Source organism: Chaetura pelagica, unplaced genomic scaffold (assembly GCF_000747805.2).
Source record: "Chaetura pelagica isolate M959 unplaced genomic scaffold, ChaPel_1.0 scaffold176, whole genome shotgun sequence".
NCBI classification, from domain to species: Eukaryota; Metazoa; Chordata; class Aves; order Apodiformes; family Apodidae; genus Chaetura; species Chaetura pelagica.
In genome coordinates, this window is record NW_009953484.1 from 1,000,900 (window position 1) to 1,015,151 (window position 14,252).

Genomic DNA, 14,252 nt, shown 5'->3' on the forward strand with positions numbered 1-14,252 from the left:
GCGGGGAGGAGAGGGGCGCCCGCCCGGTCCCGGGCAGCAGCTGCTCTGGCAGCCCCGGCCAGGATTTGGCGAAAGACGCGTATCCACGTTGGAGCGCGGCCTCGGGCCACCTCTCCGCGCCCTCCCTGGCCGCCCCCGCGGTCCCGCCGCAGCCCCGTAGGCTCACCCCCACCCCGGTTCTGTCTTGCACTTGGGGCTCCCTTACTAGCCTTCCTTCTCAGTCCTCACCCCTGCGGCTGTGTCTCCCCCGACCCTCTCCGACAGCCTGACAAGGGGCAGAAGGAGCTCTGGCAAAGTCTGGCCTGGGGCGGGGGCGCGCAGCTTCGGAGAGGGAGGGACAGAGCGGACCCACAAGGCGGCTGGGGAGGAGGAGGGATGGAGAGAGCCCCAGACGTGTCTGCGGGAAACAAAGGGGCTGGAAACAGATGCCGTGAAGAGAAAGGTCTTCGAGGGTTTAGCTTTATCCCAGCCCCATGTGCTTTGAATAGTAATCTACTTATTCCCAAACGCTGGGGAGTTCTGCATGACCTGATCATTTCTGATTTCCTTTTTCTACCAGGATGGCTGTCAGGTAGTTTTGCCTCTTTGTCTCATAATGTTCACTTGTTAGTTTGAGCTAGTTATTTTTTTTTAATTTTCCACTATTTTACATCTGTGCTGTTCATAATCTGTGACATCCAACTCTGCCTAGTTGAATGCACACCCTTATTTGGCAATTCATTTGTAGAGCAAGTCTGTAGATTCACCTCTCCATAGGATCTTTTTTCTGCTCTAATATTTTGGGTGAGAAGTATAGTTCTGGTTTCTGGGTGAGTGCATCACCTTTCATTGTGACTAGAGTCTAAAAGAGAAAGTGTGCTTTCTGCTTTCCACATGGAATCCTATGTATCTCCAGTAAACAGTGGTCTTCCTGCAGCAGCCTCCAAACTGTTCAAAAGGTGAAAAAATGCAATTTTACCAATTTAAGCTTTTGTTTGTAAGAACAAAAGAAACCCCTGTGTTTAAGGAAAAGTGGGTCTTACAGTGTTCGGGACTACCTGTATTATTTCAGTTCTGATCATCTGTGATTCATTTATGAATGTGACATTAGTTAGTATCTTAATCACTCAGAAAGTTAGAGAATACTCTGCTGGGGTTTCTACAGCAACATGATAACTATGCTATCACATGGGTCTGTTGCACTTCTTTGTGTATATAAGCACCACAGATTGCTTTTTCTTTCTGGTTTTTCCCCTGAGGGTATGTATATGCATTAGTTTAGAAACTGTCAGGACTGGCAAGAGTTTAATTTGGTTTTGAAATATTTTAATATATACAAGATGTTAGCCTGAAAGCAACTCATTATGGCAATTTTTAAATTGTCTGAAAATACGTTGCTGTCATGACAAGTTGGTTGCTTTAATCCTTTGGAAGAACAGGTTAAAAGCAAGCTTAGCCTAGCTGGTTAAGGCTTCCTTCATTGCCTAGTAAACACATTTTGGCATCACAGTAACAGCAATGTTTCATCTTCCATGACCTAAGCTCTTTTCCCCCCTCTAGCCTGGAAGAGGAGGGGGTCGAACAGGAAGAAGAGAACGGATGAGGATGATGAATCTTGCAAAACACTCCAGGCAAAGCTCTGAGCCAGGTACTTATTCATGTATTCTGATTTCCTTTGTCTCCCCTAGGTGTGTGGGCCAGCGGGAGTCTTACATGCAGTGAACTCTGCCTATGTAGGGTAGAGGCATTTGTGATTGAGGTTGCAAAATGGTACTAGGCAGGAGGAGCTGGGGGGGGCAGAGAGTGGGGATTTACAGAGAGAAGGTTTGTAAGTAGCTGCAATTGTAAAAGAAGCATCCAGAAGAAAAAAAGCAATTGTTACAATTATTCCCTCCCAAGACAGGGTTCAGGTTTAATTGAGTGATCCACATGTACAGATTAATTCTTGAACCCCTGAACATTTTCATTTATATCATTATTATTATTTTAGAAGTAATCAGGTAAGGAGAATGAGCCTTTATTTGTTTTAATAACTGTAAATCAGCTTTCACTGTGATGAGAGGTCTGCTAATACTATAGGAAATAATGCTTTTGTTAGAATTTACAAATCAGGGACTTGGTCTGCCTGCTGTTCAAGACGTTGATAATAGTCTCAACCTTAAGTAGGAGGGGCTCTTTTCTGAGAAATACTGGAATTGATGCAGTTTGGTTTTCTAGGACATTCTTTGCACTCAGGTTGCAGCTTCTGTCTTGGCTAAAGTATTTTTTATTGTCTCCCCCATATGGTTTATCTTGTGTTTCAACTGCGTGAGCTCATGTTGCAGTGTTTCCTTCAGCGGTGGCACTTAATGGTGCCATGTATAAAATCACCCTCATCTGCTTGACTACTTCTAGTGGTCAAGAACCTTGATTCTTTTGGACATCACACTTACAATAACAGTGAGAATTACAAGTGTTCCTAAAATGAAACTGCACTGTGTTTTAAGTGTGGAATTCACCTTCACATGTTTATAAAAAAAGAAACAAAGGGTTATTACTCTGATACAGCTGGTACATCTTTTAAAAGGTGCCAAATAACAGATGTACTTAGTGCTTTTGGTTGCCCTAAAAGGTTTTGTCTCTACTGTACAAATCTGTTGCAAATTTCTTCATAAATTTAATTATAAATGGAAAAGAAAGAAAATATGTTTGCTCAACTAGGAAAATAAGCAGGTAGAACATTGGAAATCTCAAAAGGTCGCAATGGATCTGGGCATTGCATGTAGTTTTGATTATTAGATTTGATTATTAGAATTTAATTTTAAAATTACACTATCCAACTTTTAAGAGAAAAATTGTAATAACAAAGTTGAGAAAATAATACATCTTTGGAAACTGTGCTGGGTATACTCCTGTGGCAGCACTGCAGGATTTGGAGTTAGTAATCTCTGTTTAACAAGGCCAGCATTTTTATATGAAACGAAAGGCTTGTTTTGGTATTTCTAGATTGGTAGAGAAAATAATCCATCAGTTAGTGTGGGTGAACTGGCTTCAGCTAGAATACATAGCAATTCTCCCTTCTGCAAAACATTTTTCATACTTGTCCATGGAACAACAGTTGTGTCTGAAGTTAGCAAACCTTTGCCGTGTACCCAACAGCTTCCATGAGAGCAGCTGTAGGAAACCATCTGGTAGAATAGGTCTTAATTTCTGTACAGTTCCACAGGGTTGGCTGCTTTTTTTCTCTCCTGGTATTTGACAACTCCAATACCAAGATGTTGATAAAACAAAGAATAATAAATAATTCATAGGTATTAACTGATCTGACCACTCCAGTCCCACATCCACCTCCGCTTCCCCCTCCACCATATTACTGTGCAGAGATTCCTCAGGTTATGCGAGAAATGGAAATATTACAAATAGTCCCATAATACAGCAGTAGCATGGGTTATTCATATATACAAGGCTTAAAAGGAAACTTACACAAGAGTTTCCTTCATCCTAATGTCTTTCTAAAAGCACTCAATAGTTCTTTCCTATTGCTGACTCTTCTTTTGCATGAATTGTGTGAAGGTAGAGGTTATCAGGAAACTTAATTTTCAATAAATGGTTCTTGAGAATAGGTGAAGGAATCTGATGTGTGGGTTACACATGCAAAAACAGTAGTCCTGCATTTCAAAGACATTTAATACAGCACATTTAAAATACAGCTGGAGAATCAGTCTGATTCTGCTCCTATTTAAATCAATAGCAAAATTCACTGATTAGCCTCTTCCTGTGTTCAGTAAAGCTGCTTACCTTTATTTTTTAGTAGCTTATACAATATGCTGTCAGCATTTTAGAAAAGCTGAGCACTTCCAGCTGTTGGTGGAAGTCAGTTAAAATACTATTGACAAGACCTGAGTTAGTCCCACTTTATTGCCCCTGATAACACCTGCATTCCCTCCTGACCAGCTTAGAGTCAACAGCAATGTAGATATGACAGATCAGAAGTAGGGCTGACTTCAGGCAATGGGATACATGAGAAATTCCCACAGGAAATATGTACAAGTACATAGCAGAGAGAATGTAGCCAAACAGCCAGGCACAAGACATTGCACTGAAATTATTTTCAGACTACCCATCTAATAATTTCTTACTATTATTTCTTTGCATAATGAAGTATGCTGCGGCAAATAGATAACTGCTGGAATCAATGGAAAAACTTTTGCATATGACCTAGTGGGTACTGAGCAAGATCAAACAGCACCAGACAGGGTCTGAAGTAAGGACTAGAAGGAGAGAAAGCAAGGCTTCACACAAAGGAGATTTCCATGTGCTAAATGGGCCATAGAAAGGGTGCTGTAATGAGTCAACATTTTTAGAATATAAGTCAGCGCTCTTATAAAACAATTTTATTCATTGATCTCATTCTTTTTAACATGGGCAGCAGAAATTTGAAATCCTGCCAAGTCTGACTCAAAATTAATTTGGGTTTGTGCTTATGTGGAACAGAATAGGCCTTTTGTCTGTAAGCTCCATATAAGCTCCATAGGGTGACCCTGCATTACACAGGACGTAACTGAACAGCCTGTAATTGATGAGGTTTCCATTACCACATAACACAGTGAGCACAGTAATGAGATCATAGAAAAACCTCTTTTAAAGTGTTAAGTACTTTCTTGTACAACAAGCTGAGTTCATGTTATAAGGCAATAAGAAACCCAATTTCCTGGAACAAGGAATTCAACAAGGGGAAGTGCAGAGTTTTGCATTTGGGGAAGAACAACACCATGTCCCAGTACAGGTTGGGGGCTGAACTGCTGGAGAGTAGTGTAGGTGAAAGAGACCTGGGGGTCCTGGTAGACAGGAAGATGACCATGAGCCAGCAATGTGCCCTTGTGGCCAAGAAGGCCAATGGCATCCTGGGATGCATTAGAAAGGGTGTGGTTAGTAGGTCAAGAGACGTTCTCCTCCCCCTCTATTCTGCATTGGTGAGGCCACATCTGGAGTATTGTGTCCAGTTCTGGGCCCCTCAGTTCAAGAAGGACAGGGAAGTGCTTGAAAGAGTCCAGCGCAGAGCTACAAAGATGATGAAGGGAGTGGAACATCTCCTGGAGAGTAGTGTAGGTGAAAGAGACCTGGGGGTCCTGGTAGACAGGAGGATGACCATGAGCCAGCAATGTGCCCTTGTGGCCAAGAAGGCCAATGGCATCCTGGGGTGTATTAGAAAGGGTGTGGTTAGTAGGTCAAGAGAGGTTCTCCTCCCCCTCTATTCTGCATTGGTGAGGCCACATCTGGAGTATTGTGTCCAGTTCTGGGCCCCTCAGTTCAAAAAGGACAGGGAACTGCTCGAGAGAGTCCAGCGCAGAGCTACGAAGATGATTAAGGGAGTGGAACATCTCCCTTATGAGGAAAGGCTGAGGGAGCTGGGTCTCTTTAGCTTGGAGAAAAGGAGACTGAGGGGTGACCTCATCAATGTTTACAAATATGTAAGGGGTGAGTGTCAGGGGGACGGAGTTAGGCTTTTCTCAGTGATGACCAGTGATAGGACAAGGGGCAATGGGTGTAAATTGGAGCATAGGAGGTTCAAGGTGAATATCCAAAAAAAATTTTTTACTCTAAGAGTGACAGAGCACTGGAACAGACTGCCCAGGGAGGTTGTGGAGTCTCCTTCACTGGAGACATTCAAACCCATGTGGATGCGTTCCTATGTGATGTACTCTAGGTGACCCTGCTCTGGCAGGGGGGTTGGACTAGATGATCTTTCGAGGTCCCTTCCAGCCCCTAAGATTCTATGATTCTATGATTCTAAGGCAATAAGAAACTTGATTTCCTGCAATAATTCAATGCATAGGTGCATATATGCGTGACACTGGGTTATTCAGATATGATAAAATAAACTGAATAATGCAAAAGTGGTTAACACTTTTTGTTTAATATAGTGGATGGACAAAACTGCTATTTCAGCTGAGTTTTTAATAGTTTTGAGCTATTTCAGCTACATACAGGAACATACAACTGATTCAACATACAGTCTTGTTCATGCAGTTGCAATGTGATGGTGTTTTGAGGCTGCCTTGTCTAGCGTTTCCATGAGCCACCTCCAGGCACTCTTTTATGTTCCTCTTCCAGAATGACCATTAGCAGATCCTGAGTTTGCAATGCTGTGTGGCTGAGTGTGAGAGTAGGAGTGCCCTGGTGCAACTGTGTAAATACAGCAGAGGTGCTGCTTTATTTCCTGATGCTTATAATAGGAGGTAAATACGGCATCAACTATGTTGCAGTCTGTTTACTAGGTGAAAGGTGAATTTGTGTAGCCATTCTATAAATAAACATTGAAAGAGGCAAGAATATGCCAGGGAGGATGTTTTGAAGATAGGGAATGGAAATAGTATTTGTTAACAAACAAATGAAACTTCAGTTCCAAACCTGACTGCCTTTGGCATATGTGTGTTTTGGTACTTGATTCATTGAGTCTGTCCTTTAAGGGAAGCTCTGTATGTGATGCATTCTGTGCTCATGCTGGAGAAACAACCCACTCCAAAAAAAATCCCAAAACACATCAATGGGCAGGCTACACCATTGTAAAAATATTTAACATTTGTGGAAACTATTAATATTTTGGTTTAGATCTAAGTGAGAAACAACAACAAAAAAATAGTGTCTTCATAATAAAACATACATTTTGGACTATTTTTTTGTGTAGAAAGTGGCCTTTACAAATCACTAAACATTAAGAAAGACTTCCACAGAGTAGGATGAAGCCTTATTTATTCAGAAGAACCACTGTCAGTGATGACTAGTTCATAGGGGTAAGATATATGACCTTCTACAATTTCCTCAGACATTCATGGTGTAGAAGGTTCCCTGGGGTAAATATAAATACATGAATGCTTTCCAAAACCAGTTGTTTAAGTAAGTTCTTATCTCCTAGATAATCCAGGTAGTCCTCTTCCAATTATTTGTGTCTGGAATGGTAGCAGGTGTCTTCTCTTTGTTCAGAGTTAATCTTCTGAAAACATTTCTTAATATCTATTTCAGAAATTTTTATGTCATTGTTAAGTGTAAGTGCGACGAAAATCACAAACCACAGAAAGATAAGGCAAGCAGGGTTGGTTTATGTTTTCATCTTCCATCTAACCCGTGTCACCCTTCCTATCAGCAGCAACGAAATGAGGCATTTCTGATATTTCCTGCAGGAATTTCTCAGTGTCCTGCACAAAGTCCATTGTACAAAAGCAATGTACATACAATGTGTAAATAAGGCCTTTCTTATCCAATGGTTCTGAGGGATGCAGAAATTACTTTAGTGCTGAGACACATACAGGAGATGATGATCCTTCATGTGTCTGATTTATGTTCATTAACATCAGATTCTTTTACTGGGACTAGAAGAGGATAAAGTGAGTTACAGCTGTATTTTTACACTTAATGCCATAATGTATTATACTGTTATTAAAATATAACTATAGCTTATTAGAACATACACATACTAAGCATAAAAAGGGGGTAAAAAAAAAATATTAATACTTGTTGGAGCAGGAATAGTTTTGTCCATGAAGCCGTATTTAATGTACTATAGACTGTGAATTTCTAAATGTTTTTGATCTTGAAAAGCAGAAAGCACTTCAGATTAGCACAAACCTTACTGTGAGTGCATTTGATCTACAAAGAGAAATGCAAAGCAAGACATGTTCCTTTTTCCATCTTTCCCCTCCTGTATACGTTTGTAACTACAACCTGGCCCAAATGTTTTATTTATTTAACAAAATATTTTGGAAGGAACCTATAAAAAAAAAATCTGATTTATACATCTGTAATTTCTCCATATGCTTCTGCAGTGCACTGCTAAAATATAACTCAATAGATAATACTTTTAAGACTTCCAAATGTCCTAATAACATAAAAAATGCTGCTATATTTTTCAAAGTAGTTACATAGTAACATGTTTCAATACACATTTTCTCAAAGAGGAATGAATTGTATTTCTCCTGTCACTTACTGTTATTTACGTTTGGTCTTTGTCCATTTCCAAATGCTGGACTAATTGACCATGTAAAGAATTTCATATATTTCCAAAAGTCTGGTTTACATCTACTATTTTAAATCTGCTCAGAGATAGATTTCTTAAAAGATTTCACCCTTGTATACAACTTAAGAATTTTATTGTAGTTTAACTTTAAACAAAACAACAAAAAAAGCAAGATTTTCCCACTTCTTATTTTCAGTCAAAATTCTCTATTAAGATTAAAAAGAGAGATATTTATATGCATCCTCTTGACTCCCCACTGAAATAGGTGTTTGGTCAACACGAATAACTTGAATTTGCCAGATAATACAAGTAAAATTTCAAATACTGTTGGTTGTTGTTTGGGTTTTTTTGAGAAAAAATACTGAAATCTGCAATCTCTTATGATTTGAATAACTTTGGATAAGAATATCATTATTGTTTCAAAGCAACACATCTTCTTAATTAAGGGAAAGCTAAAAACCCCATCTTATACTTATTTGCCTTAAGGAGGCAGGAATTTGTAACTTGGAACAACTCAATGCTGTTTTACCAAGAAGAGATTTAAGAAACGTTAATTTTTGTAAGGGTAGTGAAAGATCTGTTGGAAGTTATCAGCACATCTTCATAACATGATCTTTATATGTTTTCTTTGGGAATTGTATTGGAAACACTAGGACTAATTTTTAAATATGGTTTGTTTTACTTGCAATTTCATTTAGTTAAAAAGTTCAGCTGTTAAGATGGGGAGTATATTGTTTAGTGTTTATAAACCATGTCTTGTTGGCTGTATTAGTTAATAATTCGATCAAAATCAGTGAGTCTTCTCATGTTAGTGAAGAGATTTTTTGCATTATGGATACAAGCATTTTTTTGCCTATATTGTTACAATTTAAGAAAATATAAATCTCAGTAGTTCCTAGCTTGCTTTCACAAATATATACAGAGCTGAAGCAACCATTTCACATTGATAAAGCAATGCACAAGATGTGCCTCCTTTCAACATTTTAGTTGAAATTTTAATAAAATGCAGCTATATAGGTTTTAAAATAAGTATGGTGAGGATTCCATCTAGAATTGAGAGGAAGTTCTGTACAAGATGGGACCAGAGTTGACTTTGCACTATTGAGCTGTGACTTGTAGTTAGAACAACGCTAGCATTGTGCAGACCTGTGGCAGACATTGGCGCTTAGATCGCCGTCATCACCACAGAATGTGGTAAATGTCTGTCAGGAGCTGTGGGAAGGGAAGGAGGAAGGGCAAAGGATGAAGAAAGGGGGCAAAGAAGGCAAGTTCCACTGCTGTAACTACTGGCAAAACAAACTGATTTCTTTTAATCTTCATTGATGGCTTACCATCCCTTATTAATTCTTGACTTCTGACCCATTCTTATCTCTTCTGATCCCTCTTGTCCCATCATTATGATTTCCCCATTTCTATTTTTAAAATAATCTAATGGTGATGTGGAATTACACATTCCAGTTTTCTATTTTCATATTTAGTCAACTTGTCTGGGAGAATTATTTATCAACTAACAAGTAAAAATGAAAATTAAACCCATTGTATTATGAACAGACACAGATTTTTTCTACGGATATGGCTATTAAAAAATAATAATACATATAGTGGCTTGTCATGTTTTTATATTGATCTGCTTAGCACACAATTTCTTTTTTTAAATAAACATGATGTTACAGTACACACTACTTTTTGTATTTTAGACTTCTAAACATGTTATTTTACCCAATACATTCTAATGTGTAAATCCTGCTAGACCAAATACCTAGGTTACATTAACTAGCAGTAGTGTTATGTTTATTAATCGTAAAATCTCAAACCCTGTCATTTAAAAAAAATATTAGTATTACCCTATTTTGGAAGCAGGTGTCAAAGAGTTTTGCTGTTGGTTTCAGCAGAACCTGCATTTGGCCCTTAGAATGAAAAAATAACTTCTGCTCGGAGCTGTAGGAGATGGACTTGCATTATAACCACTTTATTTTCTGCATACATAGGCCTTTATTCCTGAAGCTTCTTTCTGAATTTTCTGGAATAAGTAAAAAGTAGCACAATAACTTCTTTCTCTAGAATTTAACTACAAGCTATCTTCCAGAATAACATGGTTCATGTTTCTTTACTGCCTTCTGCCAGTACTTCTGGTACTTCTGAAGCTGTGGTTGCACATTTGCTGCAAAATAATCCGAACTGAGTTAAAAGATCAGCCAGATCTTTTTCCTGATCTGGTTTGTTCCATAGCCACACGGAAAACACAATGGATAGTGAACAGGCATGAGTAGAAATAAGGGACAGATCTGGGAGCTGTTTATGTTAGTATGCTATAAACTAACAAGAAAGCATTAAGATGTAGATATTGAAAAAGTGAGTATTCATAGAAGCCACAGTTAATTGGTAACACTGTCAGTGCTCTGGAAAACATGTAAGTAAGTGGGAGACTCAGAAAAAAAGATAAACATTAAATTGAGGGATATGTTTCTAAATATGCTGTGCAAATAACATGCTGATGCACAATACTCCATCTAATGATCTATGGAGGTATCCAAGAAAACATTAAATAATATTGGAAACAAATCTAAAATTAAAAAGCACTGAGTATATGAAGTAATACATAAAGATGAGTTTTCTGGAATGCCAAGACTTTATACATACGAGGTTTTCAGTATTTAAAGCTACTATATATTGTAATACTCTGTATAGTATAATTATCTAGTCACCTTTATTGCTATTTAGTACAAACAAAACAGTCTGAGTCAAAGTAAGGTACTATAATCACATAAAATATGCACAAGTACTGTATATAAACATAAAAATGTATGGGATTTTTTTTGGAAGCATGATAGGACGCAATTTCTGACTGGAAAATAAAACTGGCAGTATAATTTCAAGACCTGAAGTGAGAAACAATGGGAAAGCAGGAAAACGATACGTTTTCTAATCTTGGTGCTTATGTAGTTAAGGCTGGAAGCCAGCGAACACTGAGGTGTATGGAAGTATGTTTCTTTGTTATTCAAAACGTAACATATTCACTCTTCTTTAACACTTTGATTTATAATAATAAAGCCAGCAGATGTCATGTCATGAAGATGGAGTGGATCAAATTCAGCTCAGTGACAGAACAAATAATATCATTGAAGTTCATATAGTCACTAGAGACTTGCTCCTGCCTCACTAAGGGAACAGTGTTAAAATGAGAGACAGGGCCAATTTGGGGGCAGTGTTAAAATGAGGAGGAGGGCTAGAGGCAATACAACATAGAGCTGTACTCCATCCCCTCTTCACATTCTATTTTTTGAGGCATGTACAAAGATGTTTCAGTTTAAAAGCCAGTTGTATTATAACACTTCCTCTGAACATGGTGGGAAACCAGAAATGCTTGATCTGCGAGGGACTTGGGGTTTCAGGGGTCTGTTTTGACTGATTTTTTTACTAATTTAGAAGGAGGATTGTCAATTAATTGCCATGACTGACTGAATCTGGCAAAATAAATAATGTGTTAATCTCTGTTAAAATACGGATGTCACTGTTGGCAAGCTATGTGGGTGACTATAGCATGCAAGGACACATCCCTGAAATCACATATGCCTGACATCTAAATGTTGGTTGTGAAAGATATCAAAACAAGTCATGATAGGTCCAGAAAAAAACCCAATATACAGAGTAATGAAAATGAGTTAGGGTCATATTGTGCCAACTTTGTTAACATTTAATAATACTGTATTGTCTGTTCTGTGTGAATAGTCCCAGTGACTTCAGGGGAACTGTGAATAGCACTTGGGCTCGTGTGAGCTGGGATGGTGCAGTATGACCATCTGTGTCTTCGTGAGAATTAAAATGCCCAGATTGTCTGAGAACCGTGGGGCAAATTCTCAGTTCCAGGTTCCACTGTGTGTTGTTTACTTTAGAGTATATGGACAAGTGTCTAGTAAGTTTCTGCAGTGGGTAAAAGAAAAAAATGTATAATAGCTTGTTCTTTTTCCCAGCCAAATAAAAAGGCTAAATCTTACCTTTTGCTGTAGAAATGAACACAACAAATCTATAGACTAGACTAGACTAGACTATTTCTGTCAGAAGGGACCTACAACGATCAATCAGTCCAACTCCCTGACGACTGGGGGGCTGACAGAAGTTCAAACATGTTGTTAAGGGCATTGTCCAAATGCCTCTTAAATGCTGCCAGGCCTGGGGCACTGTCCACCTCTCCAGGAAGCTTGTTGCAGGGTTAGACCACCCTCTTAGTAAAGAAATGCTTCCTAATGTCTAGTCTAGATGGCTGTAAATAGAATGTCTTGAATTAAGACTGCATTCTATGTTTTTGATAGTTTGTGACATTTCTAGAACAAAACATGTTAATGAGGAACTTTTAAAACTGGAAATAATTTTAACTCCCAGCAATTTAACAAATTCAATGCAAGTTCTTAGAATGCTCTCATGACCCACACACATTTTTCAGCAAAACAGTTTGGCTAAAAAAGCATCTCTAGCTCTAACCCATTACTGCGGCTTTTCTGGCAATGTTGCTTGAAGAAGCCAGAACAGCTTTTTGCTTGGAACATTTGAGAAAATAAATGAGTATACTTCATAGTGGGGAATTAGAACTATCTTTATACTTTTTTAAACACTTGTGTACAAGTTGCTTGTTCTTGCTAACAAAGTAGAATGAAATGCAATGCTATGCAAAAGCAAATAACTGATCTTTTTCAAAATTCCTTTCAATAGGCACCCCCAGGTTAGTAAGGAGGCTCTGATCAGTTGGCAAGAGGCAGCGGGTCTCATACTGTGAGCAACATGCACATCAGGTCATCATGTGCATTACAAAAGATATGAACAATGCTGGGCAATGAAATTTTACCTAGATTAAGTGTGAAATCATAGCACCTGTCTGTCAGATTGTCCAGTGTGTGATGGTGTGTTTATGAAGGCTTTTTAAGGACAAGCAGCACTGTCCTAATAAAAAAACTCTGGTGCTACTATCTTACTTCTAGGAGATTGTTAAACAAATTTGAACTTCTACTGTGAGTTTACACAGATTGGCTGTAATGTTTTTGTAATCTGCTCATGAAGTCAGATTTGCCATGTTATAGGGACACATCCTAAGGCAGAGGTGGAAAAGCATGCACTGCCACAACTACAGGGTGTTGTGGATACTGTCACCTATTCAAAGTAGGCCCCACAGTTAAGATTACCAATTTTTAAAGATATTTTTTAAGAGGCAGATCAAGGTGGTTCACTAAAGCATGGAGAAGAGGGACATGAAATAGACAGTGTGATGTTAGTCCATGGTAACTGTTTTCTATTCAACTGTTTTGAGATAAGAGATAAAGTTCTCTTATTTAATCTATTTGGTCCATTTGGTGCTTTTAATTTATAAAATTTTAAGCATCTAATTTGGCCTAATTTGAATTTTATTATGTGAAAAGGTGATAAATTAAGCAGCTCGGGCAGTAATTTCTACTGACACAAAATATGTGAGCAATTTTTTTCCTAATTGGAGTAGACTAGGCTTGAATATATGTCATTATAACACAAGTCCCAAATGGATGTGTAATTCTACCATTATTTTTGTTTTATAAATATTTTAGAATGCTATAGAGAGTTAAACAAAGGAGCAGAGAATGCCTGCATATTCCATTGGGTGACAACTATTTGAGGCTGGAAGTACATAGAAGTATGCTGGGGGACAGGATTTAAATTAAGAATTATCACAGCAATAGAAATAATTAAAAAGATTGAATGCAGGTCAATAAAGGGAAGTGAAAAGTATTGTACTCAGGAATAATCAGTCAAATAAAAACAGGATTAGAAAACAGTTGGCTTCCTAAATCTGAAGGAAAAAATCTGGATAATGGATCAGAGTTGAATGCTATTCAACCAAGTCATTAGATGAAAAAAAGAAAAAGGGAAACTGTACTAAGATCCCTAAACAGGGCAGTAGCCTAGAGCACATACTACATGTCATTTGTATTTCACACGGCTTTGCAAAGGCTCCATCTGCAGCTGAAAGCCTTGTTTGGAGAACAGCCATTCACAAAGGAGTCTGCTGGACTAGATGCCTTTTCAGCACTGCATGTTTAGGTTTGCCATCATAGCAGTGATGACATCAGGTTATGAGGTTGGATTAGAGGATTCCACTCTTTTTTGATTATTCCATTATAAGGTTTGAGGCCACAGAAAATCATGATGTAATTAAAACACTAATATCAAACCCAAACTTGTAGATTGAATTATGGTACACTATATGTGCTTGTGTAGCTCTTGACTCCAGATCGGCAGAATTTGGCCTGATACTTAA

At 38.3% G+C, this 14,252-nt stretch overlaps 1 protein-coding gene across 1 annotated transcript in view; it reads right to left on the reverse strand.

Annotated features, from left to right (window-relative positions):
- The window catches only part of PRSS12 (protease, serine, 12 (neurotrypsin, motopsin)), a 55,836-nt gene extending 43,724 nt beyond the window's left edge, over nt 1-12,112 (reverse strand). The window contains exon 1 of the mRNA XM_009998573.1: nt 12,043-12,112. Within this exon, the coding sequence (XP_009996875.1) occupies nt 12,043-12,112 (70 nt within the window). The remainder of the gene's footprint in view (nt 1-12,042) is intronic.
- Between the last annotated feature and the right edge of the window lie 2,140 nt (nt 12,113-14,252).